Source organism: Nipponia nippon, unplaced genomic scaffold (genome assembly GCF_047370975.1).
Source record: "Nipponia nippon isolate SJK-2023a ecotype South Korea unplaced genomic scaffold, ASM4737097v1 scaffold_2, whole genome shotgun sequence".
NCBI lineage: Eukaryota > Metazoa > Chordata > Aves > Pelecaniformes > Threskiornithidae > Nipponia > Nipponia nippon.
This window is the reverse complement of record NW_028262336.1, coordinates 102063892-102085936: the sequence shown is the minus strand read 5'-3', so window position 1 is coordinate 102085936 and position 22045 is coordinate 102063892. Positions and strand designations below refer to the sequence as shown.

General features: G+C 43.4%; 1 protein-coding gene and 1 long non-coding RNA gene across 8 annotated transcripts in view; one reads left to right on the top strand and one right to left on the bottom strand.

Moving 5' to 3' along the window:
* WDFY2 (WD repeat and FYVE domain containing 2) overlaps window positions 1-14663 on the bottom strand; it is a 73167-nt gene extending 58504 nt beyond the window's left edge. For all 7 annotated transcript variants that reach the window (XR_015705087.1, XR_015705086.1, XR_015705089.1 and 4 more), the window contains exon 1: window positions 14384-14663. Coding sequence is in view for 1 of the 7 variants with exons in the window: in XM_009463070.2 (XP_009461345.1) it covers window positions 14384-14520 (137 nt within the window). In the remaining 6 variants the exon portion in view is untranslated. The remainder of the gene's footprint in view (window positions 1-14383) is intronic.
* Window positions 14664-14763: 100 nt separating this feature from the next.
* LOC148055899 (uncharacterized) lies at window positions 14764-20321 on the top strand. Its single transcript, XR_015704890.1, has 3 exons — window positions 14764-14904; window positions 15613-15754; window positions 18123-20321. It is a non-coding gene; the product is annotated as an uncharacterized LOC148055899 (long non-coding RNA).
* Window positions 20322-22045: the final 1724 nt, after the last annotated feature.

The following is a 22045-nucleotide window of genomic DNA, read 5'->3' as shown; positions in this document are numbered from 1 at the left end:
ACAGAACAAGCATCCCTAGCTGTACAGTGCTTTCTATTGCAAATGTGCTTTGAAGATTTAATTTAATTGTTGTACCTGAAGTTTCCTATGCTTTTCTCTGGTAGAGAACCTCACACGCTATTGAAATAGCACACTTCCTCTTCTTGGTTCTAGTAGAACTGGTGATGCCACAAAAGAAAATAAAAGTCCCTTATCTTCTATCCACCTTGAAGTTTTAAATAGAATCTACATATCTTTTTCAAGTTTTCTATAGTCATTTAGCAGCAACACCAAAGATCTTATTGAAGCCTTGGTTACATGAAAAGATGTATGGGTGGGAAACAATGCTTGGATTAAGGTCTGTGGCAACTGTATCCCCAACTTATTTCAAGTATTTCAGGGACTGAAGTGAGCAGAAATGTCATTTTTGTGACTGAAGGTCTTTTCAAAGATGAAAAGCTTAGGTAAAGCCTCCTCGCAGAGGGTCTCTGGACTTCCTTGATCTTCTCCAAGCTTTGCTTTACATTTGAATCACTCCGATGAAGAATTCTCGCTTCAGCATGTAACACCCAACTGTATATGTGTTTCAAAGGGGTAGATGATTAGTAGCTTGCATTTTAAAATTGGGTATTACTACAGCTTAGCACTGTTCTATAACTTCAAAAATACAGGACCAAAGCTTTCACTTGGCCTGCAACAGTGGAGGGACTGACACACTTATCAGAAGTGAAGCCTAGGCTCTTCTACTGGCAGCACATGGAGCAGCCCCAGTGCAGCTGCAATGACTCCAAGCCTGCTGGAAGGATGCCACCCTAGGACAGTGTAAGCAGGGAATGAGCTGGCGTGTAAAGAAGCATTCATGTCCCGTCTCCCAGACCTACAGGACATGATGAGGCAATGCTCTGCTGAAACCAGTCAAAGATACTTCCCTGGGTGTCAGAAGCAAAGACTTGTGGAGACAAGTTATCTTGATGGCTGTTGAGGAATGTGAGGAGATGTACTTACACAGGTTACAGGTGCAGTGCTTAAGCCTCAGGTGGTACAGCAAGCAAACACAGGGGTCTGATGGAGGGCATGGCCACAGAGGCCATGAGTGCCACCTCAGTGCTCCAGCTGGGTTCCAACCCTGGCTGCGGCCCCGTGGGTCGCTGGTCAATGTCGCACAGAGGAATTTGGCAGTGTATGCAGTTCTGCTCAGCGTCACAGCCCCGGGAGACCTGCCCTCCCCGGGACATCTGGTTGAAGTTAGTCTTAAGAGTCTCAAACTATTTTTGGTCTCAAATTCAGGCTTTTTAAACTTATTGTCACAGATCTCAAACCAGCAGAAATGTTTACAGACAGACCCGGTTTAAGGGCTCTGTCTTATTTAAATCAGCAGCTTTGTTTGGTTTTTTGGTTGGTTGTTTTGGGTTTTTGGTTGATTGGTTTTTTTGGTTTTTTTTTTAAATCACAGAACCAATTTGCTGTAGGCAATCTGAGTCCCTACCAGCAGAGATGGCCACATGACCTGGGTGCCCCGGAGACGTTGAATACACCTAGATTAATAAATGACATGGGTCTGGGACCAGTCTCTGACAGTGAGGCCACCTGGCATAGAAACCAGCAGCTGCATCCAAGCTGTGTACTGGGAACGGTCCCTGGTCGAAGCTGACTCCCAGACCCTGTCTGGGGATTGTTTGACACTGTGCAAATTGGCTCATAGCAAGAACAGTGCCTGGTACCAACAACCATACAATACAGCCAGCCAGATCCCTGTTCCTGAAAACATACCTTGGCACTATTTAATTTATTAGAAATACAGTCATTATAGCAACTGGCCCTGGGTTCAGCTGCCCATTTCTCCCCAGCTCGTTCATGCAGTCATTGAAAAGAGGAAACAATACTGATCCCACTGAAGTCCGCCCTACCACCCTGTGCAATATTGGGCTTGTTTAGAATAATTGGAAAGTTGGAACAAGAAGGGGTTTGCTGTCTCTGCTCACAAGAGCCCTTCTTTCTTGTTACCTTGTACCCCACAAGAATATCTCAAGGTGGTCCATATTTTCCCCACTTACCCTCCTTCATGTTTATTAGCCTGAGGGCAGTGTAAAGGCATTGGCCAGCAATTGAATAAACAGCAATTTCTGGCTTAGAGTCATCTCACACAGCCATAAAGGGAAATCAAACTAGAAAGAAAAAGAAAACCATTGCCAGGATAATGCTTCAGAGAAACACAATGGCTGCCTTGCAAATTAGAAGCCTGCCTGAAAACACGGGCAGTATCATTTATCTCTGGAAGAATACCGTTGAGTCTGAGGTCTCAATACATGCGCACACACTGCTTTTTGAAAACACTGTTTTCACTTTTTAATCCACATGCAAAACACTCAAATACTGATCACTAAGCAATTACCCATGTCATTTGCTTTTCCAAAACCCAGAATTTTTGTCAAAATGGTTATTCATCTACTTCTCCCACATCACTTTGTATACAAAACACTTGCCTACATATTAATAGTCCTGGTTTTGTGATTAAGAGCTGAAAAACAATTACACTTGTTTCTAAAAAAAAAAAAATCTGTCTCTTTAAACATGTAAAAATGTCTGTTCATGTCAAAAACCGCACATGAACACAAGCTTGGTTTTAGAGCAAGCCAAAGACCATAGGAGACACTGATCGAGGCAGACCAAGCCATTTGTTAGGTTTATCCAAGCTTCCTGCTGGTGACCTCAACATTTGCAGTCCTTGGGCCATTCATTCAGACATGTTCACACCTTGTAAAAAGCAGACAACGATGTTCACTCCGGATTCCTCAAAAAAGAGTTTTTAATTCATCAGGTTTTTAGAAGGATGAATATAAGCTGTGACCAAACGGATGCTGTGGATGAAACTAGTCTGGGATGGAGACTTCTTGGCTTGGTTTCCTGTTAATGAAAACTTATTAAGGAAATCCACACTAACCTTATCTCGTATCTGCCAAAGAACCTACTGGGAAGCAGGGAAAGAAGGAGTTAAAAGCATGCTAAATCACAGAGGAGCTTTCAGAATTCAGATAAAGTTCATGCATTTTCAAGCATTACAGCATGTAAATTTTTTTTAAACAATCAGTACATTCATAACTCCCTTTCTCTGCTGCTTTCTCTGATACCTAGTATGGCTTAGCCACAGTATTTGAGGAAAAGTTAACCGCCAGAAACCTAAGGACCATGACCATCAGCATTTATAGAACTTCTTGACTAACAAAAAAAACCCTGCCTTTGCTTTTAATCTTCCAAACCCAACGCTTTGGAACTGAAGTAGTGGTACAAGCTACTGTGGGATTTCCTGCCTTCCCGCTGGTCATGTGCTTCCCCCACCATACAAGCAACCATAAAGAGCATACAAAGGGGAAAATGAGATGCCAAACAACAGAGGTCCCAAATGTCCCCCAGAGCAACGTCCACAGCTGTGCAGCCTGCAGAAATCCTGCCTGCAGTGGGGCTGAGAGCGTGTCCCTGCTACACCCCATCACACCCAATGGGGCTCCTCATCTGCCGGTGTGTTGCAGCTCAGGCTGCTGCAGGACTTCAAGGACCAGAGCAAGCTCTCCAAAATTTTATGTGCTTTTGGTTTTTGGCTACACATAAACCTAGCAACAACAGGAATCAGAGTGTGAACCTGAAGGTTCAGTAATTGTTTGCACAAGACTGAACTGATGTCCCTGCTGAAGTCCAGCAGGATCATTTACTAGTTGATATTTTGAAAGCATGATGATGGATTCATCTATTCCTCTTCATTTACTGGCAGTTGCAGGAGTTAGCGAGAAGAGATTTGTTTATGAACTCAGATTCATTTCCTGAAGGGAAGAGAGCACGCTCTTCTTGGGAAATGGGTTAGTGCCTATATATTGTGTAACCAGCCCCTGCTACGTAACACGCAGTGCCAAGCACAGTGGTTCTACCACCCATTGGAGTTGATATGCTTAAGCTAACTCCTTCCCCTGCTTTCTCCTGCCCAAAGAAATCCAGCATATGTCCACTTTTAGCCGCCAACGGCAGCTAATGCAGTCTCAAAAACTCCTATTATTCCTGACTTCAGATGCAATACAACCTAGAAAACATGAGGTATATCAGATAGGCTTTTGCTTGTCAGACAGTGCTAAAAGCCTCAGCTGCTAAGGCAGCACACAGACCAGCCCAAGCAAGGCTCTGGTAGACCCGACAAGCACTTTTGGAGCTTAATTATAGTTATTCTGACCGAATGGGACATAAAATAGGGCTCAGTGGAACAGAATAAAATGCATCATTTCACTGCAGCAAAAAGCATCAACTTCTTAATTCCAGTCATTAAATAACTTTAGTCCAGGGCTAGGGTACAATAAAGCCAAAGGTGTCGATTTCGACTTGACGTATACATTATCTTCTTACCCTCCTCCCTCAACACAATTAATGTTGAACCAGCTTTAGTCCTCTTTTCTCCATGTTAGTACTACTGCACTGCCCTACTTCGATCTCTAGTTTTTAGCATAGGCAGAAGCAGATACCGATAAAGTAAACTGTTACCGTGGCGTACTAAAAGCATAGGCATCATTCAACTCTAGAAGCCAAATGCAGGGCTCTTCAGCAAAGGCCCTTCCACCTTCTCTTGAGCTGCTGGCTGGCAGAAAGCAGGCTACACAGAGGCTGCTGCCTGACCAAGGACTCCTGTGCCACAGGAGTTTGAAGCAATGGGACCAACAGGACAGGAGCAGGCAAAAGGGCTGTATGCCTGATGTTGGAGAACAGCACAGGCATGAGCTTTCCTACTGGAGTTCCAGTAATTGCAGAAGAGCAATAAGCCTTTGATAGCAGAGATGCTGAAATGGCCAGTGAAGCAAAGGCATGATTTGTAAGCCCAGCCAAGACATCATGTAGAGGACCTTGCCTGCCACCAGAATGCTGCAGCTGTCTTTAGTCAACCCTGCATACAGTAGAAGCTGGGCTGGACTACAGGCTATGTCCTTACCATCAAAGCAGAAAGCATCTCCTCGGAAATTCTACTTTCATTCAATCCCATGCACATGGTGCTGCAAAACATGAGGCCTTCGCAATGTCAGTTTGAACCACTGATTGGAGGACTCCATAACCCACATTTGCTCTAGCAAAACAGAGCTGAGAGCAGGGACAGAATTTCCCTGCAAACAATGGGAAAACAGGGATGGAGTAAGGGAATGAGAAGATACAGCTTAATAACACTAACAATCAAGAAGAAAATATGTAAAGTAAGGATAATTCAGCACATACTAGTTATATGTAAAATGTAAGCCGTCATTTCCAGTTTCACAGCACAGATTCCTAAAGTTTCCAACATACATAAAGGGGGCAAAATACTTAATGAGGACCTGTCTCTTAAAAGGGATTACATTACATGGTTTTCTGAGATAAGAGGCAACTGTGTTAAATGAAAAGGCAATCCCTTCTGGATCTTTGTATAATAAACTGGCCTAGAAACATGCATATAGGCAAATACCTTACAGAATATTGAGTTCAACACTTGACCTTGCAGTGTCAGCTGACATCTGCGAGGCAAGAAACCTCAGTGTAGACATTCCCGGAGAAGCATTCAAATCAGAGGAGACATCTATAAGATAAGCTTTGCTGTACTGCTTCAGAAAGGCTAAACAGCGACAAGAAGGAAAGCATCAGAACAGACTAATTTTCATTTTCTCCTGCTTCATCTTATCTTGCATCACAATAAATCTACTGGATTTCCTCTTTCAGTCACTGCCTATATGTTTTTTATTCCAAGCCGCAGATAAGCTAAATAGTGTAGAAGTCGAAGACTATTGGTACCTATATATCTAAATCTTGAAACCATTGTACCAGGAGGATATGTATCACTGCTCTGAACCAACACCAAAACCCTCTCTCATCTCCCATCCTCTAGCATGCATTAGCTTGCATAAGTTATATTTTTGCTATACCTTATTACCTTTTAAGCTAAAGTAAAAGCTTTAGCACCAACTCATGATTAGACCTTACTAAAGCTTTAAAAAAAAAGCTCTTTACTTTAAGACCCTAAAGTACTCCACAAGGCTGATGCACCACCTGCTTAAGAATACAATTAAGCCTTCATTTGCTCTTATAAATGAATTTGAAGCTGAAAGTAAATTTACCAAATTTGCACTCACTGCTGGAGGTGCAAAATCTCATTATGTGTCATGTTCTAAACACAGGCAAGGATCTTCTCTCCATATCCCTTCAAGACAGGGCACTGTATTCACTCTGTCACCTGAATCCAGATAATTCTAATCCAGATAATTCAACCTGGTGGCAAAATAGGCCAATTCACATTAGGACAGCCTTTTCTCAGATTTCTCTCCACGGGACTCAACTCCTAAGGAAACTGCTATTACAGACTTGTAAAGGTCAAAAGCATTGCCTTCTGGGGCTGATCGGTCACTACCGTTATTTCAAAAATCTGCTAAGAACATTGATCTTTTACCTCACACTAAGAGGGAATGGTACAGATTTTGGAGAATAAAAGACAACATTTGATCAAACTTCCCGGTAAACTTGGCAGCAGAACAGCAGTGCTCTTTTATCCAGAACTGTGCTTTGGCATTGCCTTCGATTCAGTGCTCAAAACCTTAAGAGTTCCCTGAAAAACTTAATTTAAGTGGTGAATACACATGGTATGACAAGCAAAGCCCATATGTTCAAAGTCTGGCCAAGGTTAGTTACACAACGCTATTTCCTGCAGCCTGACTAAGAGAAAAATTAAAACACCACCCTTTTTAACCCAGCCTCCACAACTGTTCTCCCTCTTATGAGGATGAAGGCTGTATTTTGTCTATCTAAAATTTCAGCACAGTCTAATTTGCAAAATTTATTACCTGCTTTCTGATAGCCAAATATCCACTTTGACCATTATTTATGCACAGTTTCAAGCCATCAGGCATGCAGACTGTGACATATGAAGAACCCTGAGAGATGCATATGGTTTCATGATTATATAAAGCTCCCTCCCTGGAGGGCTGCCTGGTAAACTTGCCCTCTCCTGCTTCTCCTTTCACAAAATTGTCCTTTTCATTCTCCAGGCTTGCTCCAGCCGCTCGCCCAACCTGTTTGCTGGGGTACTTTCCATTCCTGTGTGGATGTTTGTTTTATAGTTTTCGCATTTACTGCATTTCATACTTCACCTCACAAAAGTATAAAGAAGGAAGTTTTATTTTCTTTTTCCTAAAACGACTCATGCAGGATAAGGCTCTGCTGAACAGGATGCATCCCGCTGTGTGTGGCTATTCTCAGCACCCCGTGGCTGCCGCTCCCATCCCCTCCCACGGTGCCCTATCCCTGCCTGCCGCATCCTGCGGCACCATGGCTGCATCCATCCCTCCCTCACACCATATGCAGAAGGGAAACAGCTGTGGTTTTTCTTGCTCCTGTCTTTGCAACAGACTACGCTAGGGACTAGTGCAATTCTCATCAAATCCCTGGGGAAATACACGCAGATACTGGCAGAGTTTTATATACACCCACTCATATTTGACAAGTGTGTGATGGAAGCACCATGGGCAAGGCAATTAAACATGGCTTCTGGGGTGCTTTTATGGGAATGGCCTTCCAACATCTGAGAGGTTACGGTGCACAGAACACAGTGACGTACAGAAGATACTTGTGCAAAAACCAGTTGCTCTTCTTAGGGCATTGAGCATCATTTACAAAGTTTTTAGAGCTCCCGAGCACAGAAGCACCACGTGCCTGCATTATTCACTCCCATTTTCTCCTTCCCATTTGTTCCCTGAGCCGCCAAGTATATTCTGACTTCTCTTAAGACTGTCACAAAAAAATGTTTTACAAAACTTGTGCCACTTTTGAGCAGTTCTCTTGCATGTATTATCACATAGCTGAAAGATGTTGCTGGGAAACCTGTCCACAGATCACTGTTGGAAGATACCATGCAGGAACATGTGCAGCTGGAGAGAGGGAAAGAAAAAACAAAGAGCTGGCCTCAACCAAAATCCTATAAGGCAGGTCAAACAAGCTACTGACATATTCCTACTGTGCTACAACTTCTATTTGAGACCTTCAGTCCACTAAGTGACCCTCAATGAAAGGCCGGTCTTACTGAACTAGCCTGGTAGCTTCAAAACTGTTGCAACTCCTTTATTTTAAAGTATTGCAGCCATTTAATGCTGTAGCATCACTGCCTCCTCTAGCCATCTTTAGCTTTAGGAGAAAAACCAATGAGTTTCCTGCAACAGTACATTTTTAGTTATATGCCGGCTCTGTACTGCACATACTCCATAACCAGCATTTGTTTTTCTTCCAGGGGCCGCAGGGAACACACAGAGGTGGCATTGTGCAGTCCCCTCTCAGCGAGGAGCGTTGTTCAGCTACAGAACTGGAGAGACTGCAGGGGAAGGTCACCAAGCCTGACAGATACGAGACACACTGATGAGAGATCCAGTCTCTGTGTAAGCAGATGCCAGTGAAATTAAGACGGGGTCAGGGAAGACAAGAAGAAAAACGAGAACTGGTTAATATGGGAGATGGATGCACCATCCTGAAACCTGCTGCAACTCAAGAGTGTTGTTCAGTAACTGGCGAAAAAAGAGGCTACGAGAAGGCAAACAGAAGGCGTATTAAGTAGCTCTTCTTATTCCAAATAAAGCTTGTAAGATAAGATATATGCATCTACACCTTTTATATAAAAAATCATCTCTAAAACAGAGACGCGAGTAAAAACCACTTAATCTCTGATGCTAAAAGTTCAAGCACCTAATGCTCTGCTCTATTTTGATGCCTAATTGTGCTGCTGAAACTGGGTCTGTACAAGTCATGGTCCAAGCCACATCATATCACATTTTTGCAGCTGCCGCCTTGCAGTTAAGACATGAACTTAATATAACTGCAGGAGTTGCACCAATTTGTGCATTGACCTACATGAGCTAGCAGTTGCAGGATAGCTCAAATCAGAAAGGCAAGACTAAATGCTAGTGCTTTAAATCTTTAACAGACACTAAGCAGTCAGGCGAGAGCATCATAAGGCAAGGGATATACAAGCTTTGGCAAACCTCAACAAGTCATCTCCTGATGGCACAAAGTGCCACAAGGGCTTTAAAAATTACACTGCAAAGTCTCCCACAAGTTACTAAGTAGAGTTTATTTTCCCCAACAAGTACCCAGCAAAACATTTTATGTGCTAGTCCCAGGATTTTGGCATCTCAACAAGGATACATGTTAGTCAAATCAGGAACAGTTACTTTTCAACATCTGCAACAATTTCTGATTCCAAGAGCTTTTGGACCTCCTGTCTTCTCTTAAACCTTTTGCCAGCATTCACTTCTTTCACTCAAACAGCCAGTGTTAACCTCCACCCTGAGCTTTATTCCAAACACAGCCATCAAGTTGCAACACATCCAATTAGTTTGAAAAAATTCAGAGCAAACAAGTTGTATCTACAACAACAGGTCTCTTACAAACCTTTGCGCTGTTAATGTAGAGTTCCTTCATTTTCTTTCAACAATTTTAGCGGCGACTGATGTTTTTATCAAAATTTAAAGAATCTCCAGGCAGGGACAAGTCTTTTTACACCTGTGGAGAACATCCACACCTTCTGCACTGCTTAAACTACTGCTCATGCTGCAATAACCAGGGTGTGAAACCTACAGGCTTAGGCCGATAAACATACACAAACAGCTAGCATCAAAATCAGTTCTCACACCACCTGCACTTCTGCTGTGAACCAACAGCCACACACAAAGCAGAGCGGCCGTCAGTGACATAACCCTGTGCTCGGATGAGAATCACAGACCTGCATTGCAACCATACTGCTGGGCAAAAGCAATCGCTGTCGACCACTCCACCACAGGAGAGAGGAAACCCAGAGACTTTACCGAGGGTCTGCGGTTCCTCGCACCCTGCCTGGATGCAGCACTGAGTGGAGAATCCCACCTTCCCATTAGAGGTATTTCAAAGGTGTGAACTATAATGCTATATGCTTTATGTTCTGGATCAGGACAAGAAAACCACAAAGAACAAAAGATAGCTTTTGGTATATTTAAGCGTGGAAAGATCACACTTCTCCGTGCTAGGAGGCATGTCAGCAGGACGCCAAAGACAACCCCCACATTTCTTGTCAGATATGCACATTCCCATTCCTAGTCCACCATTAGTTTAGCAAAGTCAAGATTTCATCTACATAAGACAGTCATTCATCTTTTGTACACCCCCCCCCACCCCCTCCCCCGTAAAAAAACCTGCTAGTTAGCATACCCAGAAGGCAAGCCTTGGACAACAGCTTAAGTGCACATCTGCATTTAAAAACCTCTTAAGTACACATCTGCATTTAAAAAACTGGATCTGTAAACCAAATCTAGCAATACAAGCTCTACACAGTTTTCTCTATGTGAGATTAAGACACTAATATGAATGTACATGACAAACAGTCTGGGCTCACTGTTTATACAGCGATCCATACAAAGCAGCTGGGACATCTCAGTTCAAAAGGAACTTAAGATGATACAAAGTAGTGGAGAAGACAAAGACAAGGTAGTGGAGAAGACAAAGGTCTCTGTTCCCTTATTTAAAAAAAAAAAATATCCTATGGCATAAATATTTTTCTCCTAGGTTTTGTCACCTTTTAGGAGACTAGAATGCCTGGGTTTTAATAAGAAGGGATTTTGACAATTTTCAGTTGACTACGAAAGCTTTTACCTCCCATGAATAGTTCAAGGAGAACAATTCTTGACTGCAACACCTACATTTCCAAGGTCTGTAGCATGGAAGCGAGCACAAAACTCCCACTCAAAAGGGGGCACAGACCAGAGCTCATAATTATCAGGGAAGTTGCCTACAGCAGCACACATCTAAGATTTCCCCACCTACAATATAACTAGTAGGAAAAAAAGATGGCTAGTGGCAAAGTACAGGTTTACCACGATGACACTTAGCCCCCTCCTGCCAGCCTCGCAGAGCGACACACGATCAGCTCATCAGACACCCAGCTGAATTAGAAACACAGAAGCGTGCCAACACCAAGCAGAACTGCTTGCACTGAAAGCTGGGTGAGTCAGGGCACCTCTCCCACCATATACCCATGCTCAGGTAAGACTAAAGACACTAAATCTTCTTTGGAGCACGGAGTTAGATATGTCTGAACTTGACATGCCAGTGACCTACTTTTCAGACGTGCCCAACACCCACACCTCCCTCTGAAGGCAACAAAAGACAAGGGTGCTCAGCAATTTTGAAACGGTAGCACATGCTTTTAACACACAGGAAGCCGATGACAGCTTATGGCCAGCTGTGCACATTAGGAAAACCCCACTTTCGCTTCACGTGTAGCACCTGGGGCATTCAAGGCTATGGATCACTCAGGACTCTACACCTTTGGCTATACATGTCTGTTAATTCCACCTGTTTGCTGGCAGGCAAAAGAGCATGAATGAAAGCTAATAATTTCTTTCTTTAAGCCCTCCTGCATCAGATTTATACATTCTTGGATAACAAATGCTGCCACTCCTTTAACTCTCACCTGCTTACACAGGTGCATCCCTTTTTATTAGAAAAAAAAAAAATAAAATGACATCTTACCTCTCCCAATGCACACCAGTTGTACTGTAATGAGGTACAGGCTCAGTCTATTTCGCGACTCTGAGATTCCTTCTTTCCCCCCTCTATGCCATTCTTTATGAGGAATAACCACACTCTATTATTACTTAGTTTTAACTTTATTTCTTAAAATACATGCATGTATGTGCTAAAAATACAATGTTTCAGGGCTATATAATGCATGACTATGTCTGCAAGCTATAGCTGAAACCACTTCCGTGTCTTTTAAAAGCAGATAACACCACTGGTGCCATACAAAATAGACACTAGAGACCGAGCTCCCGCTTTGAAGGGTTTACGGGTATAGAGCCACATCATGCACTAAAGAAAACCTTTAAAGCCATACATAGTTGTTGCGTACGTTAAGACTACTAGCAACTTCAACAATGATACGTTCAGCCATTAACCAGCGAACCAATGGAGACCTCCCTGCTCTTGGTCTCCAGAAGACCCGTCCTCCCCAGCCTGAAGCAAGTGCTGGAGATGGCGAGTCGTTCCAGCTGAAGCTCTCTGCTAAAGTTTCAGAGCATTTCTCTCACATGAGCAGTACATATCAGAGGCTGGGAAACATGGCCAAAACTCACTTATTTGGCTAACAAGTAAAGAGACAGATAACATCTCCATAACCGTCCTTTACAGTTCCCAGGAATCTCTAGAAGCCCTCCACATTCCAAGGCCCTTAAACAACCATGTCAACACTAACACTAGAAGGCAGGTCCCAACAGGAAAAGGTACCAAAGGATCTGCACAAGCCTAACCGTAAGCCACATGTATTGAAAGTCTGGTAAGCTATGTTTCCACCCCATGTATCCTGAAACCTCCAAGTTTGACTCCCAACCTACTATTCCTTCCAAATAAGTTTTAGACTCTGAACCTTTTAATTACAATTAAAATGCTAATGCAGGTGGAAAATGAAAGAAAAAGCCATCACTCAACATCTTCACGCCTAAAGAAATAAAAGGCACGACCATCGCTTATAGCATCTCAAAGACACTGCAAACCAGCCCCACAAGCAGGCAAATTACTTGGTTAGTGCCTTTGAACAGAAAATAGCCTGGGAACCTCCAGACTTACTACAGTATTTTAATGTCCGTAGAGCTATCCTGTATCACTAGCAAAACTTTAGACATCTAGCAACACATCTAGCAGCAGATTTCTTTACCTGGTTTCATCAGCAAGCAGGACCTAACTGACCTACAGCAGGAGTTTGCTCTGGGATAGGAAGGACGAGGGATGGTTGCTCATGAACTAGCGAGTTTCTTAGCTTGAAACCCCTGGTCTCCACTTCACTGCTTGTTTCTTGAACCTGACATCTCAGTTATTAGTGAAACAAAGATCTCTGATCAATCCCTTTCTCTACACAGAAATATCGACCTGGAGCATCAACCTATTCCCAACAATTCATACGTGCTAAAACAGCAGAAGCTGCTTTTTTTTTTTTTTTAAGGCAGGGGGAAGAGGCAGAGATTGAGAGAGACACCAATATGAGAACCAACGAACTTCAGGAATACTTTCTTACAGGTAAAAAGAATTGGCTGAGTAAGCCTAACAAGCTACAAGGAACCAAAACACACTCAAGCTTTATTCAGCTTGACAACAAATACATAAAAAAATGTAAAGACAATAATATTGTGAGCACGTAGTAATGTAAAACTCTGCTTAAAGTCCCTTTGACAGTGTACTTGTTTTATGTGGCTCAGTTTCTCTTGCTATGAGGCATGAGAGTTCACTTGGAGACCACAGCTTAAATGAACTTAAATGGTCTTAAATTTGCACATATTTGACAACTAGCTGAAAACTAACTTACAGTGAGGACAAAGACAAGATGAAAGAAATACTGCCAGCTTTCCAAAAAGCTAGCAGAGACATAAAAGCAGACACTTAACAGGATAACAGGCACCAAGTTAAACAGTCCACCAAAAAAAAAAAACTTGAGAATAGAAACATATTCACACACTGGTCAACATTTGTCTTTCAAGCTGGGGACACAGGTTACACCATGCACCCGAGTTGCAAAGAAACTCTGCTTAAAATAATTATTTATGGACTTCGCAAGAAAAATAAGCTCTTACTTTAAAGGCAGGCACCTTCAGGATGGAGTTTTGAAGCTCCAGCTGCAGGGCTGAATTAAGTTTGAGCTCTTTCAGAAGAGACAGAGCTGCCTCTGGGCAGCCTCAGACCCCGCAAAGCCCAGCTAAACATTCAGCCTGAAAACATTCTCCTCTTTGGCAGCTTTACAACACGGGACTGAACTCCAAGATCTTATCACTGACACATGGTGTTTTTAAACAATTACCAAGAAATGTTCGGAGAGGGGAAACGGGAACCAAAACTACTGTTTTAGCCCATGCCACCGCAATCTTCAGGCAAGGTCAAAGATCTCCTCCACAGCCTCCCCGGCAATCCTTGTGATGAAGGCTATCTCAAACCCCATTTTACCCACGTTAAGAAAAGTCACTCAAGTCCTGCAAGTTCCAGCAGGGCCCCAGCCCACTCACTGCCCTGACCCACATGGCGGTGGAGGAGGAGATGGACACCAAGCTGGGGTCCCCTGCCCCAAGCTCCTTCCCCTCCAGGACCAGATGCTTCTGCCTAAAGCAACGTCCCCATGCTGGACCACCGCGACCCGCTGAGGCTTGCCTGGGCTCCGGTGGTGGAGACTACAGTCACACCAGTGATGGTGGTCCATCACCACCATCACTCGTCTGTGATAGTGGGACCCGTGATGGGTGGACCACCACCTCAGGACCCACCGCAGGTCCACCACCACCATCACCGACGGGTGACGGTGGAGGTGACAAAGCACCGCCGCGGCCCCACAGGAGCTGTGGACGCCCGCTCCCGGTACCTGTCCTCGGAGACGCTGATGACCCCATCCTCCTTGGGCACTATCGCTGCCATGTTCACCACCTCCTGCGAGCCCTCCACTTTGTTGAGCAGGAGGGGCTTGCGAGTCAGCGCCTTGGGCTGAGGCTCCGCCGCCATGGGCGCCGCGGGGCCGGCGGGCACCACCGCTGCTGCCGGAGGAGGCTGCGGCCGGGGGAGGCGGCCCGCACTGCCGAGGCGGAGGAGGGACCTGCCGGAGCCGGGCGCCGCCGCGGGCTCCCTGGGAAGCAGGAACCAACGCGGCGGCGGCGGCAGCACCGCCCCCGAGCCGGGCTGGGCTGGGCTGGGCCGGGCCGGGCCGGGCGGGGCGGGGCGCGGTGGTCTGAGGGGGGGAAAATGGCGGCCGCCCGCCGCCATCTCGTAGCATCGGGCTGCTGCGCCGCGCCTCTGTGAAGGAAAACCGTTGGACAGACGGTGGCTTACACACATCTCCTTCCACGGCCGCCCGCCCAGGGCCGCGGGTACGCCTCGGGGGGCAGCCAGGTAAAGGTGTCCCGCTTCTGACAAGTGCCTAGCGCTCCGCCGTTGGCACGGTCGGGCTGCGTTGCTGTCCGTCCCGTCGTCACATTGCTAAGAACCCTTTTGCGAAAGAAAGGGGAGTAAAGATTAAACGGGGCGATTGCGTCCCTCTGTTTACATTACTTTTTCCTATCTGAGTTTATCTCGGGACTGAAGGTCAGCACGTGAGGTGAAGACGGCATTTCTGCTGCTACGTTAGACAGCAGGACCTTGCTGTACTAAACTTTCTGTGGTGTTTTCTGCATCGCACAATGTTTACATAATTGAACAATTGCTACGAGAATTTCAGTATTCGGTGTTGAATATGGGTGAAATGAAACGGAGGGGCAGGGCGGGCAGAGGTAACGGTCAGCACAAAGCCTTGCGGCAGGCCGGGATTGGTGGCAGGTTTGCAGCGCGGCGATAGCAGTAGAAACTCACTGTCGGAGAGCTTATTCCTAAGGGAAACGCCACAGGCTTCCAGCAGCTCATTTTCAGCAGGGTGCTACTTTTCACTCACTCTTCCCGATGGATTCATTGAGGTCCAAGAAGGTCAGATAACTTACCCAAAGCTCTGTGCTAAAGCCAGTGAAAAAGCACTTCTTCCTGAGGTATACGTCAAACTTTCATAATCTGTCTTAAAAGATTCTGGAAAATCATGCTCAATGTCTGAACTGTTGTCCTACATTGCAGAAGTTGTCAGCAGATTGGAAAGCGTTATTTCAGCTGTAATTTTAAATATACCCACACTAAGCCGACAAGCAGCAGTTCTCTGTGAAAAATTCAGTGCTCCTGCCCATCAGCAGAAAAACTGAGGAGACTTGTAAGAGTTCAGGTACGAAAAACTCAAAGATCAGGAGTTTACTTTTTTCTCTGGGAGTAACATACAGCAGCGTCAGCAACAGAGCAAATCCTGATAGCCCGCTCGGCACTTAGTAGATATAGGCAACAGAGGAAAGACATAGTAAATTCTTTGGGGCAGAAGCTAAATTTTCACAATGTTTAGTAATCTGTGTTATGCTAGACACACCAGCCATATCTGCAAGACCACAACAAGACATTTAAGCTTTACTCAACTAAACTATTTGAGGTTCACAAGTGTTCTGTGGAGGGAAAGGTCCGGTCAGCAACAGCCGATGGCTGTATAACAGCTTATAGGAAATGAATCTGCAGACTCAAACTGTTTCCCAGAGGATGTGTGATCACATTAGATAACATCTCTCTCTCACAATTCTTAGAACTACTACTAAAGAGGCAAAGACCAATCCTCTTACCGCTATGGATGATCCTGCGGTCCTAGGCTAGACCTACAGCTAGAAATGCCTGTCTTGCTGCTTGATGAGACGTTAAAGATATTCTTTGAGGATGTCGATATACTTGATAGTTTTCAGGATGGATGTATATCTAAAAATGTCTTTTAAAACTGAAGTCTGGCAAGGTCTGCTGTCTTCGCAGTTCTTTGCATTCAAGACTGGGCACTGTGCATCCCTGACAGATAAACAGGGGCTGACTGTAAGCTGGAGACAACAGGCTGCCGGCTCTTGGGAGACCTAGAATAATTTTACCAAACAGGCCTTTAAGAAAGCAAGTAATGGAGAAAATTAATGTCTTGATAGGAAAAGGCAGAGTTCACAGGACTAGAAGTAGGTCCTATGTATCCCCCAAATTAGCTGGATTTTCTTCAATTGTCTATTGAGACATATTACATTTCCCTGTTAACCTTGTCTCTCCTATATCCTTAAACAGTTTCAGGTCCAACACCATTCCTTCAAGGTTTAAGACACTGTTTGGAGGAAAACACTGAATGGGGAGCATGCATTTGAGACCAAAGCCAAACAATAATATGCTGGAATCAAATATATGCTTATATAAAGGTTTGATCGTTGGAAATAAGTTACCCTTTGGGGAGAAAAAACAAAAAACAACCCCACAACCCAAAAGTCCCACAATGCAAGAGAGGCTGTAGTGGCCAGTCAAGATAAAAATCTGAAGGGCATATTTTAAAGCTTATCTGTAATGGTGACTTCCTCCGCAAGACCAGGAAGGGACTTGAATAATAGAAAGGTATCCTGAGGTCTAGTACATCACTTTACCAGGTGTCCAAAACTTGAGGTCAACGCTCTACTCTCCCTTATAAGATAGGGAAATATGGTTGGGAAATTATTGCACACAAAAGCAGTTTTGCTGTGACTGAGGGAAGAAAAAGTAATGCATGGAAAACTGGGGAGAGGAGGAAGGAAGCAGAGAAGAAATAGAAAGATTTCAAAGTGAGATGGGAACCTGGAGCTTCCTCCTGCTTTCTACCCGACAGGCTAAAAGAATATTGTCGTAATGGTGGAAAAGGCATTGAAATTACCAACAAGACCCGAGTGTTCTCCCAGATCTACTGTTGCCACACACAATTCAATCAAAAACTTTTAAAAAACAATTTTCCTATAATGACAGAAACTAATGGACAAAAAGACTTCAAGTTAGAATCACTGTAGACATCAAGTTTAATGAGCACCTAGAGAAGCAAAATTAGAGTAGTTTAGAAAAGTGTTTCCCCATATAACTGAAAAAAAAAATCAAGGAAATAAATCTTATAAATACTTCTTAGTGGATTTTTTTCATTTTCTGCCATAGCTTTCAGGTCAAATTGCATGGATTAAAAATATTGCTAGGACCAAAAGTAAGACGACTCAGTAACTGAATTTGAAGCCAAGAAAAGCAAGCTTATTCCGTTATTTTTCTACATTCAAAAAAATTGTAGGATTAAAATTATATGATGCTCCTCTGGTATGTGCTTTTTGCAGGTAACCATAAAATTACATGGAAGGAAATTCATATGACTACTTCATCTAAAGGTTCTTTTTCTTGTTAACAAATTCTAAATTGGTAGAAAGTGTGGTTACTAGTATGGTATGCTTGGATTATTCAGACTTTCTTGGAAGAGTGTATCTGTCAGTAACAGAGTGAAAAACAAGCTGAAAAATGCAGCTTACTTTATACTGAATTAATATTACCTCATCTTTGTTTCTTAGCGTCATCTCTCTTACTCTGCGTTTTGGCATGCCACCATGGTAAATGAAACATCCTTCCCTCTGTTAGTTTTGGCCTTTAGATTCTTGATGTGGGTTGACTTTCACTCCTTTGATTTGGATAGAGCAGAATTAAGCTGCCTGCCTATGCGCAATAACGCTGGCTCATGTATTCATGTACAGGATGATGACGGAAGACCTCTGGGAAGAAGCAGTACTGGTTTGAACCGATGCATTCACACACAGTGGAGCCACTTTCCATCCCCTCGTGCCACACCACAGTCTTGGAGGACTTTCTCCAATTCCTCATCTGCAGCCTTGTTTGAAGCTTGGGAGTTGGAGCAAACTGAATTTCCCCATCTTCTTCCCTGGCAATTTGTTTTAAAAGCTGCTCTCTGGCTCCATCTTCTGTTTTGTTGGTTGGTTGGTTTGGGGTTGATTATTTATTTATTTATTTATTTATTTATTTTTGTTTATCATGGTGAGATTCTTCTGAGTTTTACAAACTAAATTTGTTTTAAAAAGTAGGTAATCACGTCTTGTGTGACAGTTCAGACAAGCAGGAGAGAAGCCTGACCTGCAGGTCAAAAGGGTGGCCCAGAGAGGAGGGAGCTGGAGGGTCTCCAGCTCCGCTGTCAGCCCTGCATTTGGATACTCCTGTCTGCAAAGTTGTTACGTCTGTTGCAAGAGGAGGGGAAATCCCTTGGCCAGAAAGCACAGCAATATGTTCTCTTTTGCCAGAATCGTAACTCTTCTGCAAAATTATGATCATTACATGATCTGGCAACGTAGTGACATCTCCCATACCTTTCAGCTAAAACTGGCAAGCACTGGGGCCACTGAGTAGGAGCAGGACAATTTAATAAACAGCCTGGCCTCTTTGTGGATACTAAGAAAAACAGTCCTTTTATAAAGTGCTCAACAATAATTAATAATCCCAAAATCAGGCATTTAATAAAGAAAAACTATTTTATGGCAATTAAATTTTAGGCCCAAACTGTTCAACACGTGCCCCTTTGAGCCATTAAGTAATCTGATTCCAGTTGCTCTCACTTTGTAAGAGAGAAGCTAGTGTGGGAGCGAAACTGCACTTTGATTGATTCCGTGCTTAAATTTAAAACCGCTCCGTTGACAGCAAGTAAGACTTCGGCTTCTGAGACCTCTTTCTCAATCACCCATGCAAAACCAAAGAATTTATATGCACAAAAGATAACCACATAAAAAAGGTAAAACCACTTGGCAACAAGTAGAGCTGCCTCTCAATAGCCATCGAACGTGGCAGTGTTTTATTCTCTCCCATGCTTTTCTTCTCTGCCTGTTTGTAAACTAAATGTTTTCCAACTTTATAGTATATGGGATTTACAATTTCTTCAAAACTTGCACTTATATGCAACTGCAAAAACGTGTGCTTACAGTTCTCTCCTTCTCCTGTTTTGTCAGCAGTGATAGCCTTCATAAGATAGTTACTGAAAAATATTTTTAATTTCAGATGCTACATCATTCTTGGAAGCATGTGGGAAACAAATATAGATGAGCTCTTTATATAGAAAGGCAAACTTCACAGAGCACCAAAATGTTCTGTGGAAAATTCACATGTCCATCTTCCTTAAAAATACAAAACTTATTATAAAAATGAACCCTCAAATTTAGACATTGCTCCTTATTTTGCTCCAGGTATTTATCAGTCACACAATGAATAGTACTGCCTATCACATTTCTATTAATAAGCCCTAGATGCTCATTACGAAGGTTTTCTTCTATATTTCATTAGTTTCATTTTATGCAGGCGTTAAGAAAATTAGGACCTATCAGAAACACAGCTTGAATCTGCTATAGGTCGAAGTTATGAAGAAAAAGATTAGCTTTAAAAAATATGCATGGCAGTATCACTGTGTAGCACCTTATTGAGAAGAAATACACTCATTTTTAGCTGCCATGCAAGTGCTGTTGGCTTTGTAACTGACTGTGAACATGTGAGAACAAAAAAAGTGATGCTGTGTCAGTGTGTGGGCTGCAAATGAGAACTCCTGGCTCATACATTTTGCCCCATAAGCAGTTCTGGCATTGTATGCAGTCTTATTGCTCTTTCCTTTGTCCTCATTGATCCTGCTATAGTATTACTCACATTTTGGACTCCCGACTTGCTGTAAAAATACTCTGTAATTTAATTCACTGTCTTTTTGGTGGAACTTTCTGACCACTAATTCTTCTAAGCTCATTATTCTTGTATTTTTCTAGGCCTCAGGGCTTCGGAACTTTTTTTTTCCCCCCTAAATCTTCCTTCCCTCTGTGATATTGAAGAATCATGAAGTTTCGTCAATAAATAAATTTTCTATTGGGAAAATGCATTAAAATCACCTATGTAACCTGCTTGAAAGGTAAATAAATCTCTTACATAATGCATGAGCTATATGAAAGGTTTGAAGTATTTCCTTTTCTTTCATTTAAAGTGTACAATTAAGAACATGTCCAGGGAATATCAAGGAACATTTTCTTACAACAACTTTTGTCTTTTAGCTATTTTTTAAAAATTTTCTCACCTTTACTACACGTGGGCCTACAGTGGATGTTGTTAGGTTGGCAAAATGCTTTCAACCATCTGAAACCTCATGAAGTTCAGAAAGGACAAGTGCAAGGTCCTGCACCTGGGTCGAGGCAACCCTCAGTATCAATACAGGCTGTGGGACTAAGGGATTGCGTGTGGCCCTGCCGAGAAGGACTTGGAGGTACTGGTGGATGAAAAGCTGGATGTGAGCCAGCAATGTGCTCTCGCAGCCCAGAAAGCCAAACATATCCTGGGCTGCATCACAAGAAGCGTGGCCAGCAGGTCGAGGGAGGTGATTCTGCCCCTCTACTCTGCTCTCGTGAGATCCCACCTGGAGTGCTGCGTCCAGCTCTGAGGTCCCTAGCACAAGAAAGACATGGACCTGCTCAAGCTGGTCCAGAGGAGGGCCACGAAAATGGTGAGAAGGATGGAACACCTCTGCTATGAGAAAAGGCTGAGAGAGTTGGGGTTGTTCAGACTGGAGAAGAGGAGGCTCCACAGAGACCTTATTGTGGCCTTTCAATACCTAAAGGGGGCTTATAAGAAAGACAGAGAGAGACTCTTTACCAGGGCCTGTAGTGACAGGACAAGGGGCAACAGTTTTAAACTGAAAGAGGGTAGGTTTAGATTGGACATAAGGAAGAAATTTTTTTATGAGAAGGATGGTGAGACACTGGAACAGGTTTCCCAGAGAAGTTGTGGATGCCCCATCCCTGGAAGCGTTCAAGGTGAGGTTGGATGGGGCTTTGAGCAACCTGATCTAGTTGAAGATGTCCCTGCCCATGGCAGGGGAGTTGGACTAGATGATCTTTAAAGGTCACTTCCAACCCAAACCATTCTGTGATTCCATCATCTGAGCGTATAAAGAGAAAATCAAACAAGAAAACTACTATTAAACTATTAACCACTGTTTTTTGCTTGCTAATATTGAAAGTACCTTAGAAGTAAGAGGGAAGGAGTATTTTAAAAAAAAAAAGTCTAATACAACTTATGACCAAAAGATCCTAACAGTGCTACTGCTAACAAAGCTCTAGCATCATTTTAATATGCATTTTTCAATAGAAAGTTTTTGGAGCTGGGCATTTTTCTTGAAGTCAAGCCATTTTGTAGATTACCCCTAACTGAAATTACACAGAAAGCTTCATATTGTACAAAACAAGCACCAGGTCTTTAAAAAAAATAGGTAGACCCTCACTACAGCTGCCAATTTTTATCCCCTCAAACCTGTGACAAAAGGTTGCTTTAAAAGCTTGTGGTTCCTGAAGCAGAGTGGGTGAACTCATCCTTTCTGTGGAAAATGATTCCTGAAAAAAAGTCCCGAGAAGCAGCTTGAGAGCAAAATTGCAGAAGTTTCAGTGTATACAGGGACTTATGACTCAGTACCATAGGGCTGTTCGAAGAGTTAAAAAAGAATCCCAGATTGTCTAATCAAACTTTTTCATGTCTTATTCTGTGCAAATGTTATGAGTCACCTTCACTTTAGCAGGTAAGTCAGCATTTCTGGCTATCACTGCAGGAAGGGCTTCCTCAGCCTCTGAGCACATATATACATCCCAGTGAT